At 42.3% G+C, this 15,213-nt stretch overlaps 1 protein-coding gene across 1 annotated transcript in view; it reads right to left on the bottom strand.

Moving 5' to 3' along the window:
* Positions 1-2,698: 2,698 nt before the first annotated feature.
* The window catches only part of CHMP4A (charged multivesicular body protein 4A), a 30,821-nt gene continuing 18,306 nt past the window's right edge, over positions 2,699-15,213 (bottom strand). The window contains exons 5-6 of the mRNA XM_069238167.1: positions 14,803-14,929; positions 2,699-4,885 (exon numbers count right to left, since the gene is read on the bottom strand). Of these exons, the coding sequence (XP_069094268.1) occupies positions 4,824-4,885; positions 14,803-14,929 (189 nt within the window). The 3' untranslated portion in view covers positions 2,699-4,823. The remainder of the gene's footprint in view (positions 4,886-14,802; positions 14,930-15,213) is intronic.

Below are 15,213 nucleotides of genomic sequence, written 5' to 3'. Positions count from 1 at the left end.
TTTATATCTGGGGCATATTTTTATTTTCGGTTTGATTAGAACCACTTGGTACCGACAAGGGAAGGGTGTAGTGTGGTCAGTTTTATGTATCCTTTGCACATTAGCTTCAGGCCTTTGTGCACTTTGCCCTGGATGTCTTTTATTCCTTTGCTCGCAGCATAGAGCCTTTGTGCACTTTGCTCTAAATGCTTGTTATTCAGCTTCGTACTGTTATTTTTCAAATAGCCAGTTCTACGGTCTTATTTTATTTTTTATATCACACTGTTTAGCCTACTTCAGCACTGAAGTTTTCAATAACAAATTCTTGTTCACTCTGTGCTTCAGTCAAGGATACAGTCTGGTACATTGCCGATAGACGTGGTAGAAGTTTAGTCTTTGGCATTCTTGCGTAGGGACATTTTGTGATCACACTGACATGTTAGTTATAAAAACACTTCCTTGTCCTAATACACGCAAGAGGGAGATTCTGACCAGGGAACCACAACTAGACGCTGACTGCCCTGTTGCAGATGCTGAACCAGATCACAGGCCTTTGCTCAGGTATGAGGGTTGATGGCTTCCCGGGGAATCTGAAAGGCAAGTTAGTAGCTTAACATGCTGTGCTCGAAATATAACTTACTGAGAGAGAATAGAATCTATTAACACCATGATAGCGTTGTTTTTATGTTTCACTCTCATCGTGACTATTTCAATCCTACTATGTTGTATGGTTCTGGTTATTGCGGCTCACGCCTTACTATCTAAAATGCAGTTGTTTTATTAAAAACAATCTATAAAACTTAAACTGCCTTTGTCATTTGTATATGAGATCATACTGTAAATGAGAGAGCTGGTTGGAACCTGAGTGACCACGGCTTCCCTGAGAAGTTTCCAAGATGTCATGCGCTCGGCTGCCCAATCATCCCTTCCCCATGGGAGAGATGAGGCACTGCTAGTTAGCCAGAGCAAAAACCGATTTAGGGTGACAGAGGTCCTTCCAAGTGGGTCAGACTCAGTCCCCCACACCAGGAACGATCCTGCTACCTAGAAATCCAGTAGTCTCATTTAAGATAATGAGAGCCGACTCGACACTCTCCTCTAACTCGCTGACTTTAGGCTTTTCTTTGACCATGTAAAACGGTCCGCTGCAATTTGGCTAGGCTATTGAAATACCACTTACATACAAAGTTATATAGCTCTAGATGAACATACAAGGGGATTCTCATGCTTCTATTCCTACTGTAAATCACTGATCAACGGTTACTTCTTTCTGGAAAAACAAAATTGAAAAATATTATAAAATTTGTTCCCAAGCCTCTCAGGGACAGAGGAACAAGGTTGTGCCATGTTGCTTACTATCTCATTTTTCGGGAACAGCTACATAATAGAGACAAGATCCAGCTTCGTCCAGAGGCAGGCAGCAGACTCGAAAACTATGAGAAATGCACAGCATGTGTGCGTGCTATCTGGGAAGCTCTTACTTAAAGCAAGATTTTGTTGATAATGTAGACAATAGCTAGAATTAGGAAAGGTGGTATACAAAGATCGAGACCGTCAATTTTCACATTATTTATGTTTTGTGAATTCACATTCAATTTCATGTTATTCACGTGTAGTGCTTTTATATTAAATCGCCATAACTTGTATATCTTTAGCTATGCTTTTACATATACTCTGCACTAAAACTGGCCTTTAATAATTTAATAAAACCTCGAAAAGTATCTGTGGATTTCTTGTGTGTGCATCGTTTTGGGAAAAAGAGTACCAACAAACCACTTCAAAAATATCAATGTATCCCTCACAGTCTGTAGCTCGATCCAATTTTATGGCCAATACGCATTATGTCCTGGTACGTTGTGGAAGACGCATGGGGCATGGCATTTCTGTTCCTTCCACTCAAGCTGGTAAGTTGGCACATACCTTTGGTTAAGAAGGCTCTAATGGGCTGTGTTCGCAAGAAATCTTGTAAAAACATATCAGGAGGGACAGGAGGACATATAAAAGGCAGCAGGTGTACTCAAAATATATATATCCTTTCAGTGAGGGAGAAAGGGGGTGTGGGCCTGAGAGAGAGATTGTGTAGAGTCTTCAGTGCGGTCTAGTGTGAGGTTTAGGGGTTGGGAAGAGGGTAAGACTGCCCTTTTGTTGTGGTAAGAGTGATTTGGGTGTACATGAGCGAGGAGACAGCCACTTCCAATAAGTGAACTTGGCAGCTGTAGGAATGAGAAGGGACACGTTATTCTGGTGTGAAGTCTAGTGGCTAGAGTAGAAGTAGGATAGCGATTTCCAGTGGCAAGCTCAGACCTCAAGAAAACTGGATGATATACCCTCCTTTGTGGGGCCAAGGTCAGTGGACCTAAAAGAGTGAACAAAGATATCTTGAGGGCAGGGAAGCAGAGTGTACCCTCCAGGGTGGCAAATATGGTGCTATGAGCAAGAAAAACACTTCTTCGAGTTCTGGAAAAATAGAGAAAGCAATAAGGACACTAACAACCTTTGTAGCAGAGAAGGGTCTATGGGGTAAAAGGGACGGTTAATAGCTAGAGCCCTTCCCAAGCGGGACCGAGGGGAATCTGTGATGAAGCTAGAGGAAGGGGGTGAGAGGACAGTAAGCAACAGCCCCTCGGTGCAAGGCCATGGGTTTGATGCAGACAATAGTCAGCAGGAACGGAGCTCTGGGCGAGATTCACCCAAGTGAAGGAGACAATAAGAACTTGAGAAATGTACAACTTCACATTTTATTGGAAATGAATTCCAAGCATGTTTGAAATGTGATTTACAACAGCACAAAAAACTGAGCCACACTATCTGCTCTGTGGGGAAAAATATATGAGGACAACGGCAGAGAGGAAAGTATGTCAAAGGAAGGAGAAAAGAGTAACGGAAATGAAAAGGTAAAGAAAAAGCAATAAATATTAACTGAGTAGGGCATAGTGCAGAAGAGGGGAAATGAACAAAGGAAAGCAGGGGAAGACAAAAAAACGCAGCGGAACGAGAAGGGAGCTAGGAAAACAAGATAAAAGGAAAGGAATGCAAAGAGGTGAAGGAGAAAGGAAATTACATGATGCTAACGAAATGTTGTAGGTTCAATTGTGGTAAGAAGAGGGTGAAGAATTATGAGAGGTGGTGAGGAGGTAAAACCATGGGAGAAAAGAAGGATAGACAAAATCGAATAAGGTAAGAAAAGGAGGTTGTTGGATGAAGAACGGTAGGAGAAGAATGAAGCAGTTCAGGTAGAAATAATGGGCGAATGACCAGCTTTTCTGAAAACTGTTGTGGCTGCTTGAGAAAAGGCACAATGGAGACGTTACAAAAAACATCTACAGAATAAGACTGATGAAGAGACAAGAAGGAAAGATGGTACAAGTACAGAAACAAAATGAGTAAGTGGATAGAAGGGTGAGGAAAAGAGGAGATGAGTGAGGACAAAACGTGGATGAGTGAGAAAAGACGGGCGAATGAAGTGGAATAGAGTGGTGTGCATGTGAGGCAGAGAGAGAAACAGAGGAATCCTATCTAGGCTCCTCAATCTGTGGGTGCACAAAACAGGTTCCCCGATGCCAGATTCCACTGAAACACCCTTCACTGTCCTTCAAGTTCCAAAGAAGAGTGCGGTCAGAGTCATGTCTCCTGGGAGAGTGAAGGTGCAGTGGAGAGGAAGTGGTAACTGGTAGCGTGGGAAACCAGGCACAGCTGCAGATCCTGCATTGGTTACAATCCAGACGTCAGTGAAATCTGGGATAGGAAAGGTTTCCCAGGCCCAGCTTTAAGACAGAAAACATAGACAAAGGGTGGGAAATTTGCGGAAGAGTTAGGGTCCTTTAACTGGTCAGTACTTCTGACATGCTCCTATGTCTACTCTGAAATAGAGTCCCAGTCCATCCTCTGGTATTTCTCAAGTAAGCTCTCATAGTTGGCTCACTGAATCGGTAGTTACTTTCTACCCATCAAATCTTCCTCTTCGAAATTAGGTTTCCATATCCACCCACACAATCTTCCCTCTAGCTGCCCCTTGTAGTATTCACACCCTTTCTCCCCGTTTTACCAATTGATTTTACTTCGTGGAACTGCTCACTCGCCCCCACCCTCTTCCCTTCCCACTAGTTGTAACCGTATAAACCGTTTGGCTTCAAGAACAGCTCATAAGATTTCTCCGTTTGTCCTCCACAGACTCTTTAGTTGGGACCCCCCCTAAACTTTAGATGCCTCCCTCTTATAATCGCCCACCTCTCTACCCATGGCATTTTACTTCCTTTAAACCTCCACCCCCCCCCCCCCCAATTCCTACCATAGAACATTTGTTTGTCCTTGGAAAGTCGCCTCAATTTATTAATCTTAGCCTCAGACTTCTTACATTTCTCTACCAGTAAATCATTTTTGGCATTAGATTCCTCCTCCCCATAACTTGGCTTTTGAATTTTTCTTTAGTGCATTTGCACTCTCCCAAACCATTTATCATTTTTAATGGAAAATCCCCCTACTTTTACTTACTGAATGTTCCTTCCTGATCCTCAAGGACGACTTTGACATATCTTTCTTCTTACCTTTCCCCTCTCCTTTCGTATTTCAAAAACCAAGAAAATTTCTTCATGGACCATCAACCCTCACTCTAGCCCTCTAGTGTGGTTTCTTCCTCCACCGTCCACATTTCTCCCCTATCTCACCAGCTTATCCACATGCGTTTCCCAGATATAAAATTTATTTTCTATAAAGTCTATGTTTTATGTACAGATTTTACAGTTTGCAAGAGCAGTGAAGGTTCTCCGTCTGTAGCTATCCTGCCCGGCGTCAGACTGGATAGTCCCGCCAGCTGCGGTCATAGCGGGTGGTCTCACTTGCATTAATCAGGATGCCCAAGCCTCCAGCTCTCGTAAGTCCTCATCCTCATCCTCTTCGACTCTTGGCGCTGTGAATAAAAAAGATATACGTATACAATTTTAGCCAACAGAAGTGACAGGTACTAGTAACAAGGAAAATAGTCCCAACAAACAGTTGATAGCCTAAGCTCATACTGGGGAGCAATGATCCAATTTGTTTGTTTTTCCTCGAAATTGCGGTGGGTCTGGAAGCACGTTGGGGGGCCGGGGTGGGGATGTTGAGTTCTACTATAAAATATTCTAAAACGTACCATTTCTTTTTTGGCAAATGAACAAAGGAAGCACGTCTACTGGAAAGACTGAGCGAGACAGGTTTTCCGTGTGTCTTCCAAGTAATAGGATGGCAAACATGAAGAGGCGTGCTCGGTGGACCTTAATGCAAAAAAATGTATGCCTCTTAAATGTCCATTTGGACACGTAGGCTTCCGGTAGCTTTCTTGGGAAAACAACCACACACCTGTAATCAAAAGGTAGCAAAACCAGTACTGTCTGAAAACTTCAGTATTTGACGATATAAACAGTACGAATGAAAGAAGTGATCTTGCATATTTTGTCTCACTTTGTGTGTCTGCTTATCTATGGGTAGGTGTAGTATGTCATAACTCTGTGTTACTTTGAATGTGGTCTTATTACAATTTTTCCTTTCCATATCAAAATTATTTTCCCCCAATTCGAAGGATGTCTTGGGTATTCTCCATCAAAAAATATAGCCAAACATAGCATCCATCAAAATGATATGCTACGTATTCCTTGCCAAACTAAAGGTGTGTGAGCGAAGAAAGAATACCAATTGAGTCAATCACTGACAGCGAAAGATACAGACTGCCAGAAATTAAAAAGAAGGGGCTGGGCGGGTACACGTACTATGAAGCTGTGTAGTGAGCCCCCCCCCCTCCCCAAAGGTAAAAAGAAAAATAAAACAGTTTCCCTTGTGTGGCATCAGCGAGTCAAGCAATGAGTGGTGGAGTGAAATCCTCAACATAATCCATGAAGTGGCCCACGCTTGGGAACTAAGAACATTCCTTTTCCAGGCCCACAACAAGGGAAACTATGCTGAACAGACTCAAAATATCCCCACACACAATACCACCATCTGAACTACAGGGAACAGCAATATCACAAGTTCCAGTGCAGAAAACAAGCTACAAGACTGATTCTCAGATTAAAGCTTCCAATCCACTGATTGGACCACATCCAGCTGTACATATCAAAAGGTTCTTCTGAACATTCTTCGCAGACATTGCAAACGTAGCAAACCCTTCCTTTCCTAGGGGTACTGTACCGGGGCCCAAATACCTACAACCATAACCCCTCACTTAAAGCCAGACACAATCTTGTACAGGTACCTACCAATTGTGGACGTCTTGTTCATGAGTAAGATCCTGAAAAGCGAGATAATAAAGCAAATACAGGAGTTTGTGGGAAGCCTCAGCCTTCTACATTACCAACAGGCATTTCCAAACCATCTGACTAACAGCAGGGAAAGACTTGCTCATCGCGCTGGACAATGGGCAAACAGGCAGCCTTGACCTCTCAGGTGCTCATCAAACCTTAACTAAAATACCTTAACTAAAATACCGAGCGAATATCTGTGGATTGAACAGTTATAGAGTATATCCAATCATTTTACCAAATCAGAATTGGGTTTGTAAAGCCTGTCAAACAGAGTCTTGTGCAGTGAAATACAAGACTTGGCAATCTTGTCTTTGTTGTTTGGGGGCAATATATCTGCCACTCCACAGCTTATTTCCCAGAAGTAGGATAATGATACAACGATCTACTAAGATCTGAGAGGAAATGTGAAGGCACCACCAGCAAATGCATATATTGTGTCCTTTTGTATTGAAAAAAAATATACCGTGCCTAAATTGTGCCAAAACAGACACGGATAGCAGGCAGTGCCAAGGAAAGACACCTCCCCTTTGAATGATCTAAAATACTAGAACCCACACAAACCTCAACTTAAAATATACCAATACTGACCATATTTTATTCAGAGTTCTTCCTCATTTGCTGTTTGACCAGACAACAAACTGCACAAAGGCAAAATGACAGTTCTCATTTCTATAGAAAAGTCTGCCTGTTTTGGAAACTGACCACTGAACAAATGTAACAAGCGCCCTGCTAATGGCTCGTTCAGACTACACCAGAATGCCTAATACAACGGACTCCTACAGGTACATAATCAGGCTGGCAGGATCAGCCTCAACCTTCAAACGCCCTGTGTGTACTACGGGCATCCCTCCTGAATGTACCATTAATCACCTCCAGTAACTGGTGCCCTAATACATGCTAACCAGCACTCGTAGATAAGCATACTCCTAAGAAGTCTTCCAAGGAACTTCCATGAGGCAAAAACATCAGTGGACTGGCGAGTGAGGTTGAGAAATGGGGCTGGCTATCCAGGAGTCCAGGGTACAACATACTGCAGACCGCTTTATTCAACTGAGAGAAGAGCCCAACCATCTGTACTTTAGCAAACTGACAACAGCCTTATTAATGGCCACTCTTTATTATGATTATTATAATAATGTGATAACATTTTATAAAGCACAGTGGCAGCCAGAAACTAGGAGCCTGGCTGCAGCTTGGCAGAAAGACCATCAGAGAACCATTAGAAGCAATAATTCAGGGAAGACAACATGCAGCAGACATTAAACGAGAGCAACCAATAATAAGCACTGAAACTTTACCACTTCTGCCAATGACAGGAACTCGACAAGAGAGACCCAACACCAAATTATGATCCCGTTCATAAAGAGCCATAGCTAGCCAGCAATGCTGTGTCCTAATCACAGAAATTTAGGATGGAATAATCACTGCTCCAGTACCAAACTTGCACACAAATAACGGACAGCAATACAGCATGCCAAACAAACGCCAATTCAAACAGTCTCTAAATATTTCTGATGGGTGTTATTAGTTATCGGGCCTTTTACTATTGTATTTTTGTGGTCATATAAGGATTTTGAAAACAAAAAGTGGGCATAAAGAGCCTATTTTATGGGTAAGTAAAATAACATTATCAGCACCATAGCTGGATTTAATCCCACGAGTACCCTATTTCACATGAAAACTGTGTTCGGTACTTGTAAACAACAGGCCTTTCTTTATCCCACTAACCCAGACGCAGAGGCTGCCTTCTATGAAAGGTGATGTAAAGATTCTTTGAGAGTATATTCAAACAAGGAGGGACTGATGGAGTCCATCAACTTTGTATGAACTATGTTAAAATTTCATAGGGGAGGTGGTCTCTTGATTGGAGGCTAGGCATTAGCATGACTTTAAAACATTAGTTTTGTTCTTTGCATGAACATATTAAAAGAATGCAGTTTTCCCATTCCTGAGTAATGCACATTTCACGTACCTTACGTTTGCTAACCAGAACCACATTATACTATTGCTTTATTATATACTTTGGTGTTCAAATTGATTATAATCTTTGGGTCTACTGGTCTGTGCCCTTTTTGAGCGGTTAGTTTTTTTCCCCAGGCAAGACATTCGACATCCTCCAAAAATCCTTAATCCGTGGAATTTAGAAACAAGTAGATCTGGGAAACATTCCTTTTGTCAGCTTTCACTGCATCAAGGTGTACATTTATGGAAGGGAACTTCAAACTTTGCCAAATGAAGAAGCTGTTGGAGGAAAGCTTCTTCTTAGTATGTGGTAGAACGGATATTACTTTGAACACATTAGATACATATTTCTGCAAGCCCGTACAATACTGTGGCAGTTGGGAGTTTGATCTTGTAGCCTGGAGAGGAGCTATCATCTGCACTACAGCTATTTTGAGGTCTCTCCGACTTGTGGTGGTGATATGGGATTTGCCACAGCCTCAATCACTCCTGTCGACTCGAACCACCCTGGTATGTGTGTGCTTTCGTTTGTGTTGGTAACGACAGAATAAACAGAAGTGCTTGAAAAACATATAGAAATGTGGTTAACAAGTTAATCAAAAGGGTAAACCAATGCTCATAGTCCCTGGTTTGTGATTTTTTTTTTTTTTTAGGGATGTTTGGGCATTTCCTGCTGTTTGAGCCGGCTTAGAGGTGTATTTGTGGACAACCTAGTCACAAATGACATAGGGGGTTGTTACAACTTTGGAGGAGGTGTTAATCCGTCCCAAAAGTGACCGATATACCACCAGCCGTATTACGAGTCCATTATATCCTATGGAACTCGTAATACGGCTGGTGGTATATCCGTCACATTTGGGACGGATTAACACCTCCTCCAAAGTTGTAATAACCCCCATAGTGTAGAATGTTAAGTCACTCTTCTGGTTCTCTTGAACCTCTACCGAGAGCACCTGCTTCAACATTTAACACCCAAAGGTGTCTTGCGGGGTATCGGATTTCTGGCTATCGGTCTGCCCCAAATTGATTGTGCTTCTAAGAACTGGACTCTCAGCCTCGTTCCCATCTTAATGGTTGCATAGTAAAGTCGTTCCGAACCAGGACAGACTGATATTACTTATGACAGAGAAGACTGGAGGACCATTTAAACCACCCTAAATTCCAGCAGTTTCATAGGATACAAAAATTAATTCCGGATCCAGGTGCATTAAATTTGAAGTTTATTCATTGCCACTTACTATCCCACCCAAACATGTTAGGGGGTTTCTGATAATAGTCTTTAAGAGAAAATCTTACTTCATCTCCTTCATAACATTCAGATTAAGACAGGAACATGACATTAATTGCAGACCAGCCTGGAAACTGAGTTAGTCTGTCATATCAGTTTCATACAAATTGATCTGGTTAGTCTCCCAAGCTGTGCTGCAATGGTCTTGATCAGGGATGCCTACACTAAAATGAAAATTCAAAATGCCACGAAGTACAGCAGGGAAGGAGTCTGAAACACTTTTGATGACTATGTCCTCTTAGAAAGAAAATAAGAATTTTTTTTTTTTTTGTTGAATAGAAAAGGTCTCTTTGCCGACAGAAACAGTTTTCCATTCTGAATGCCATAAGATGTTCCTAGGTGATGAATAACCTTAACTGAAAACAAAGTGAACTTTCACACGCTGACACGAAGTACAAGGATCTGAGGAACGAGGGTCTTTGGAAGGTTTACTGAGCTTATCTGCAAAATTAAGCTTTTAGGCAGCATAAAGCCCAGGTATGGGTATATGAACAACCTTTTCCTCCTCAGAAATGCCACTACCCTGCTTTTCAAAAAGGCAAGTGAAGCTAACGTCTAGATGACTGGAAATGGCTTGTATTGGCAGTGGTCTTTTTTGACAAAACACGTTCATTAGAATATGAAAAGATGGCTTGAGCAAGTCTAAGGAACACAGCCAGTCGACCTGCTAAAGTGAGAAGTAGAGGAGTGAAAGATTAGCCCTCTAAATTGTTCTCCGTAAATCCATCTGTTTGTCGTCTCCAAGTCTGCTTCAGGCCTTTCTTTTCGACCAGGGTGTATCATGAATAAATTCCTTTGCCTTTCATGTTTCAAGAAACTGGTTTCTGCAGCAAGATTTATATTTCTGCTAAACAAAATTCAGCGCGGTGGTGGTGGTGTAAGGGAGGGGGGGGGGGGAGGGGAAATCAAAGGACGGGAGGGTATTTACCGGTCTACTATAAGAAAGTCAAAAAGAAAGTGACAAGAATGTGTCCTTTTCTTTTTTTGTTTCAACTAAATTCTCTGTTAGCGGTTTGCCGGCCAAAAGCCAGACTTCTAATTTTGCAGTTCGAGCTGCCATCCACAGTGATTTAAAATGCGTGCATGCTTTCCCAGATTTACGAAAGAAGGACTTACACATGCATACATATGTGATCAAGGCAGCGGTGCCGGCCCAAACGCGTTATTGCAATGGCGTTCTGAATAAATGAAAGGAAATCGAACAGTATTGAAAGTGTCATCATCAATCCTTACCGTATGAAAATGGCTGTTGTGGCATTATTAAAGGCATTCATATGTATTCATATGAATGGGCTAAGCCAGATGCTTATGTAACCAGTTAGAATAAACTATCTTTTCTTATGCAGCAAGTACTCATCTGGTTAATTATTTCGCTTCTGAAAACAGTTTGCAGAGAGCAAGGATTCCAGTAGTTGCACCTCTGTGGGATTACTGATAGGACCATGTGTTATAATTAGCTGTTATAATTAACAATTGTTATGTTGTGTTGGACGACATCTTTAGTTAGCATTCAAGGTAACGAGGTGGTACAGCCCATCCACTCCCTCTCACACGAGGGAATGGAATGACCCTGTTACAGAGGGAGGCTGCTTTAGACTGTTGAGTGTGAGGAGAGAGAACGAAACGACAATATGATGGAAGCAGCAATGAGAACCAATAAATCTACTTGACATTTACTTCGCCTTCCTGGTCCTAATTACAACACCAGGCATTTCTACGGTACGGGGTCTCCCCTAAGTAGGAGAATCCAGGGTTACGTACTGTGTTCTCATAAAGACTCGATTGGTTGCAGTGGTCTCAAGACCACTGGCTCATCCGAAGTAGCCACAGTACTAATCCCCTCGATGTGCCATGGTAATTGAGAGGCACAGGTTACCTTATAGTGCATAGAACTTAAACTCCTTTTGAACCACAGGGCTGTGTTTCCATTTGTTTAAGGGATGCGCTGTAACACTCCCAAAATGACCTTATAGGAGGTCAGGGGAAGAATAAGCAATACAGGGACGTTGACTTGTTTTTATCACGTTACATTTGCTGTACGTCCAAAAATAGATGCTAAATGCCAGACAAAGTCTTCTGACAAATAGCTGCTTGTATATTTAACATGGAGATTGAGGGTTCGTTTTCCTTTCTGTAATGGCAAAGTGATGTAATGTGAACCAGCTGACTATGTTCCGCGGGTATAGGGAGTGCAAAAAGGAAAGGCTGTAGGGTGTCAAATGTTTGCTTAACATGCAACAAATCTGAAATTGTTGTAAACTACACAAATACTTCAAAATAGATCAGCAGCAAGAAAAGTATACATGAAGCATGTTGGGTTTCTGTTGCAAATCTGAAGTGTGATGGAAACCAAAATGTTACTGGGACCAAAACAAACCAAGGTCGTTTTACTTGTGTGAATTGCAAATTATACATAAACACGGATGCCCAATTTCCACACGTTTTAATCTGTGTGGCATGTACGTTTATGTAAAACTTCATGGTTACTGCAAATTTAGTGGCCATTTCAATGGTAATGAGAAATGTGCTCTTTGTAAATTGCAGTACCCTACCACACCACACTTTAGTCATATTTGGGAAAGTATAGTCTATTACTTCAATGTCATAATACTGATGACAGCACCCCACCTCTGAAATTTGCTCCAGCACTCTTGATCTGCCATCAATGCCTCTGGACAGGAGATAGTTAAACTGACAGACATAAGCAGAACACTACGATCTAGATGTCATTTTTGCTGTAGTTGCCTTGTTGAATCATTCTATTTCTTGCTTCCCTCGCCTGTGCTCAACAAGATTACTCTTCATGAGATTTGGAACTATCCCTTCCTTGTGGACTGTTGCATTTGTGGCGCTTCATCTTCCCACACAGAAGTAGACAACACTGGAAAACAGAACCAATCAGCATTTCCCGATGCCATTTTACCTACCAGCAGATTAGGGGGTGAGTGAAGCAGGGGCCGAGTCTGCCTGCGAGTTAGAGAGCCCCGTAGAGGCCGCAACTCTTCATAGTGTGTGCGTTCGACTCCTGCTTGTGGAAGTGACTGCGCATTTGCACCATAAACACCTGCCTGTGATCTCTCACTGAGGGGATAGGTGGGAGTCTCTCTTCCATGGTGGGCGGGAAACCACAGCAGTGTACCCGAGCCCCCGCTGGTCACCAGGATTGTAGTGGAAGAGACAGAGAGGAGCTTAGTTCATCCAAGTTCAGCCGGTGCGTTGCATGCGCATACTATTCCTGTAGCGGATGCACCAACTCTGACTGCTAGATACTAGGGAGTGTCCCATGCAGTACCTGTAGGAAACTTCGTTTTTTTTGGGGTCCTAACTATACCCCTCAAGTGACATGAAAGGGTGGAGGATGTGGCGCATGAGAATAGATTCCAATCAAGCAGTGAGAAGCTCATCTGATCAGCATTGCAGGACTTTCAAAACACGTATAGGTGACTACAATGGCACGAACCCTGTCAGCAAGAAACACACACACACGTGCTTAAAGAGACCGTATAGCCAAAGATTTCATCATACACACACACACACACACGTGCTTAAAGAGACAGTATAGCCAAAGATTTCATCATACACACACACACACACACATGCTTAAAGAGACAGTATAGCCAAAGATTTCATCACACACACACACACACACACACACACACGGGCTTAAAGTGACAGTATATCCAACAAAGAGTCCATCTCAGATACCCTGATTGGAAGACGGATTTTTAAGGCTTCAAGAATTGCGCCTTCTCCTCCAAGATACACTTAGTGAATCAGCTGGAAAACTCTGAAGGTGTAGTGCATGTGGCGAATATTCACCCATTGTGAGTAGAGAATTCCTGACATAAGGCCGCTTACATTGAAGATCCAGAGATTCTTTGTCCATGAGGTTCCTAGCCAGAGACTCTAAGGGTGGTGTGTGTAAGATGTTATATACTAGCAACTAAAAAAATCAAGGGGTGTTGGGGACAGAAAAGGTATAAAGACTGCAGAATGGAGCAACGTTACAGCATAAGCAGTCGCCCTGCATGCCTTCCAGCAGAGAAGGAAATCGCAGCTAGGGGGTGAAAAAAAATCATGACATTCCCCAAATATACTAGGCCCACAATATGAGGATACTAAGAAATCCAGCGCATAAAGAAAATCCGATTGCTTTAGGATGCGACATTGCAGTACAGCACATTTGCAAGGCAGAATATAGTAATGGAGGGCAGCCTCTGCTTCACTCACTCTCTCTCATAACCTGCTAATAGGTTAAAATGGCATCAGGAAATGCTGATTGATTCTGTTTTCCAGTATTGTTTTTCCTGGTTGCTGTTTAATCATTCCTCATTGATGTACGAGAAAAAAAAAATGAGAGAACAGTGACTAATTCAAAAGCCACTCAGATGCCTCTTCACTGTTTCCACAGATGACTATACAAGGGTAACTCGGATGCTGCAGGACTATGTTTTGGTATGTGATAGAGAGAATAATGTAACTGTCCTGCTCCTGGTGGATCCTCTCCTCTGGTCCCTCTGAACTCCTAGAGTTTCCCCGCAAGTCTAGTGGGAGGGGGTACTGAACTCTCCAGAAGGCATAACCAACGACCATGAATAATGTGAGATTTTTTAGTACACAACTTGGTCTGAAAATCCTGTCCTATGTTTCTTTTGCCCTGTGTTATGATTGAGCAGTGAGATCATTTCCAAATTTGTACTTTTCCTGGGCGCCTATAAATTGGATATTGACCAGTGTATTTCCCTTGAGTTACTGGGAGTGAAGAGGAGGGTTTCAATTTAAGTCAATATTTCAAGAGGTAATGGAAGGAAAGAAAGAGAGTTGTGGGTCTGTTATCAACAAAGTATAAAAGTGCAACAGCAATCATCATGCAAAATGAAAGCATCAATGGGGGCTTCAAATCTATGTAGCACATTTTAACTTTTGAGACCTCCCAAAACTGCCAATCGTTCAGCCTGCTACAAAGACTACCTAAGTGTGGAAATGGGAACCAGGTTTTGTTGGTAGTGGTATTTAAAATGCTCTTCTGTGCTTTTTTCATTTTAGGATTGGCCCAGTACTTTCTCCCAGCTGGCCTCTGGAATGGGACCTCAGCCACAGCACTAGTTAGGACCTTTAAGCCCTTGCAAGAGCAGCTCTGCCAGAATACTTCAATTCTGTCCTGCAGCAGCCCTGCTATTCCTACATTAGGGCTCTAGAAGGAACAGTGAAAGCAACTACAGTATCCGCAAAGCACCCTCGTTCACCCAGTCGTTGCCTTAAATCCAAAGTCATTTAATACTCTTTTGTAGCAAACACTACCTGGCACAGTTGGAACACGGGTAGATGGAACACTGGGAAGTTTGGCAGGTTCATCCTCTCCCACATTCAACAATTCCTTCTCCAAGTCTTCTTGTTCCATTTCCTCCAACTCAGCCAAAAGTTCATCCTGTGTGACAAAATGTACAGCTCATCACTTGCCCATGCTCAAGGTGTAAAAAGAGAAATATAACTGAAGGTGAAGGAAAGAAACAGCAAGTAAGAGAGGCATGAGAACAAGTTAGAATAGTCAATTAACAGCTAGATAGGACGAAGAAGTACAGGGAGAACTGGTAAAGGAATTACAAAAAATGTGCTAAGGAAATTATTAATCAAAAGGGGTTGAATCAATATAGGAAAAAAGTGTGAAAGCAAGAAAATAAATAAAAAAGGAAGAAAAAATATGGAAAAAGC

The sequence above is a fragment of the Pleurodeles waltl genome, chromosome 6, assembly GCF_031143425.1.
Source record: "Pleurodeles waltl isolate 20211129_DDA chromosome 6, aPleWal1.hap1.20221129, whole genome shotgun sequence".
Taxonomy (NCBI): Eukaryota; Metazoa; Chordata; class Amphibia; order Caudata; family Salamandridae; genus Pleurodeles; species Pleurodeles waltl.
The sequence above is the reverse complement of the archived record's forward strand: the minus strand, read 5'-3'. Positions and strand labels throughout refer to the sequence as shown.